General features: G+C 44.0%; 1 protein-coding gene across 1 annotated transcript in view; it reads right to left on the reverse strand.

The window, feature by feature from the left end:
- Nucleotides 1-2046: 2046 nt before the first annotated feature.
- BEND4 (BEN domain containing 4) overlaps nt 2047-2474 on the reverse strand; it is a 25623-nt gene continuing 25195 nt past the window's right edge. The window contains exon 6 of the mRNA XM_009885008.1: nt 2047-2474. This exon is cut by the window's right edge and continues 45 nt beyond it. Within this exon, the coding sequence (XP_009883310.1) occupies nt 2314-2474 (161 nt within the window). The 3' untranslated portion in view covers nt 2047-2313.

Below are 2474 nucleotides of genomic sequence, written 5' to 3' on the forward strand. Positions count from 1 at the left end.
TGAAGCGTTTGTATTTTTACCCTCATACGATTAAACACTTGAAAGGAAACCACCACAATGTTTACAAAAACACAGCATGATACATATTGCCGTGGACAAATCTACAGTATAATGTTGACTCACACATTCTGACATGTTTTACCAAGTAGTTCTGGCAAGTGTCACCACATTAAACACAGACCGGCAAGACTTACATCATCTGAGCAATGTAACATCTTCTATTACAGTTCTTTTAAAAAAAGTGTAAGTTCAACACTGAAAAGCTACTATAGGATTATCTGTACCGTGACGTTTCTATACACCGAGTTTCTCCTCCAGAGGCCACCATGCACCGTTGACCGTTCAAAGCAAGTCACCTCCCGCCTGTAGTGAGGGATGCTGTCCCAAACCCCTTGGCCCGGTGAGCCCCAGTGTGACTAAACTGCTCATTCACTTTTGGAAATTAAATGAGTTATTCTGGGGATAGCGAGTGCCTTTCAACCCCCTTTCAAAAATCACCAAAAATAAAATGAATCAGAGGTATTGGAAATTTAAGGGCCTAAAGCATATCCTGGCTGAGCAAGGTCCCGTCTATAGGGGAGTGCGGTGGAGCCTGTGTCCCGAGACGCTCCGTGGGTTGGCCGTGAGAGACTGGCCACAACCGCAGGCAAAGAGGAGGCAGATGGCGGGAAGAAACTATCGTGTGGACGAGCTGACCTTTTGAGAGACTCCCTTAGTCCTCCATCTGCGGTCATGCTGGAGCTAGAGGAGCTCCTCACCCCAGAGGGACCTTCCTGATCTTTTTGGGAAGGGGTTGGGAGTCTCCTGCCCTGCCCGGCGCACACACAGGGAGAAGGTCAGGAAGGAGAGGAGAAAGGTAAAAGGAACAATTAGTAGCTTCTCTCGTGGCTTGCAGAAGGCGGTTAGGAAGGCTGGGGAGTATGAGATACGTGTTCAGGAGAGTCAACGCTGATGAGGTAGCACTAAGGATGGTCAAAAGCAGAGTGAACTTTCTTTCCAAAAACCGGTTCCCTGTACCTGCTGGTGGGGGAACGTTGCCTCAACAAGAGCTGGTTCAGGCTTTGTAGGATGCCAGCACTGGCCTGAGCGACCGGACAAGGGTAAGGAGATGGAAACACCCTGACGTGGAAAGGAAAGGGTATCGTTTCTTTGGCATTGTGTACTTCTGGAGTGCATCAATTTGGAGGGACAACAGATTCCTAAGACTTTAAAATGAATGTTTTGTCAGTGGACTGGTTTTTTTTTTTTTTTTCTTTAAAGTTGGCATCTGCTTGCAATGTCATACGCCGTCGTGAATTGGCTTCTGCTCTAGCACAGATCTTTTTTACAGCTCTTAGTTAGTCTGGACCCCATGCTTACTTACAACAGAAGGCTAAACTAGGCTCTTCTTACCCAACCCCTCCCTGAATGCACCACTGACTGTTAAGACCAGCACATTGCCTCATCTATTTCAAGGAATGGATATAAAACACAAATGAAAACAAAACCAAGAAAAGGCAATTTAAAGCCTCTAAAGCTACATAATATAGCTGCAGAATAGGAACAGACAAAGCAAAACCTGTCTTCTGAAATGGCAATTTGTTTTTAGCAATCTTGTTTTAATGAAAACTGTCATGATCAACTCTAATCTCCTAGAAATCTAGATAAATATAGTGTGTCTCTGATATACAAAGCAATTTTTATCTATTAGAAGTGCCTGTTATTGTTCTGGGTCTTTGAAGGATTCTACTGTTGACGAGTGCTGCTGTTTTACCCGGGAAGATTAATTTCCTGGCAGAGTTGGCTGAAGGAAGTCCCTGAATTTTCCATCTTGTGTGGCATTTTAAGGTAGCATTTATAATTATGTTATTTTCTGTTAAGAAATAGGAGACTATTTCTTTATTTGTTATAAGCGTGCAGACTTGTTCTTACATCTCCAACTCAGGGAAAGCAAATAGTACCCAGCTGTTCTGGGTCCAGACCTGGGCTTGTTATCAATAGGCAGACGAGATGGTAGCTGCTGTTTCTTTTGACATTTTTATCATTTTTAAATGACCTTTCCTCTAGAACTAGATGAAATGAACCGCAATTTCCCTTTGAGGGTGCTATGAAGGATTTGCAAATAATAGGCACTGAGAAGTCCCATTGAGCAGGTCTCGAAATGGATTTCTTTCTGTTCACTGGGACATGGTAGGATGGGGAAGCTGAAATGTATGCAGTATGTGTTCAAACATGCTTTGGACTCTTAAATGACAGCAGGGTAAGTATGTTTAACAAATAGTCTCTCCTAAATTAAGTGGTTGCTACTGTTGTACGAGGTTCCTCTCACTGCCATCAATCGCCAGATCCGTCTTGCATACCTCTGTTGAAGACTTCATCCTGTGATCCTGGATGGTCAGTCCCTTCGTAATACGAGTTCCCGTTGTGAAGGAAAGTCCCCACCGCGCGCCCTTGACGAGCGTGTCCTACTGCATCACTGAATACCTTGTTTTTTT

The sequence above is a fragment of the Charadrius vociferus genome, unplaced genomic scaffold (assembly GCF_000708025.1).
Source record: "Charadrius vociferus isolate BGI_N301 unplaced genomic scaffold, ASM70802v2 scaffold134, whole genome shotgun sequence".
NCBI lineage: Eukaryota > Metazoa > Chordata > Aves > Charadriiformes > Charadriidae > Charadrius > Charadrius vociferus.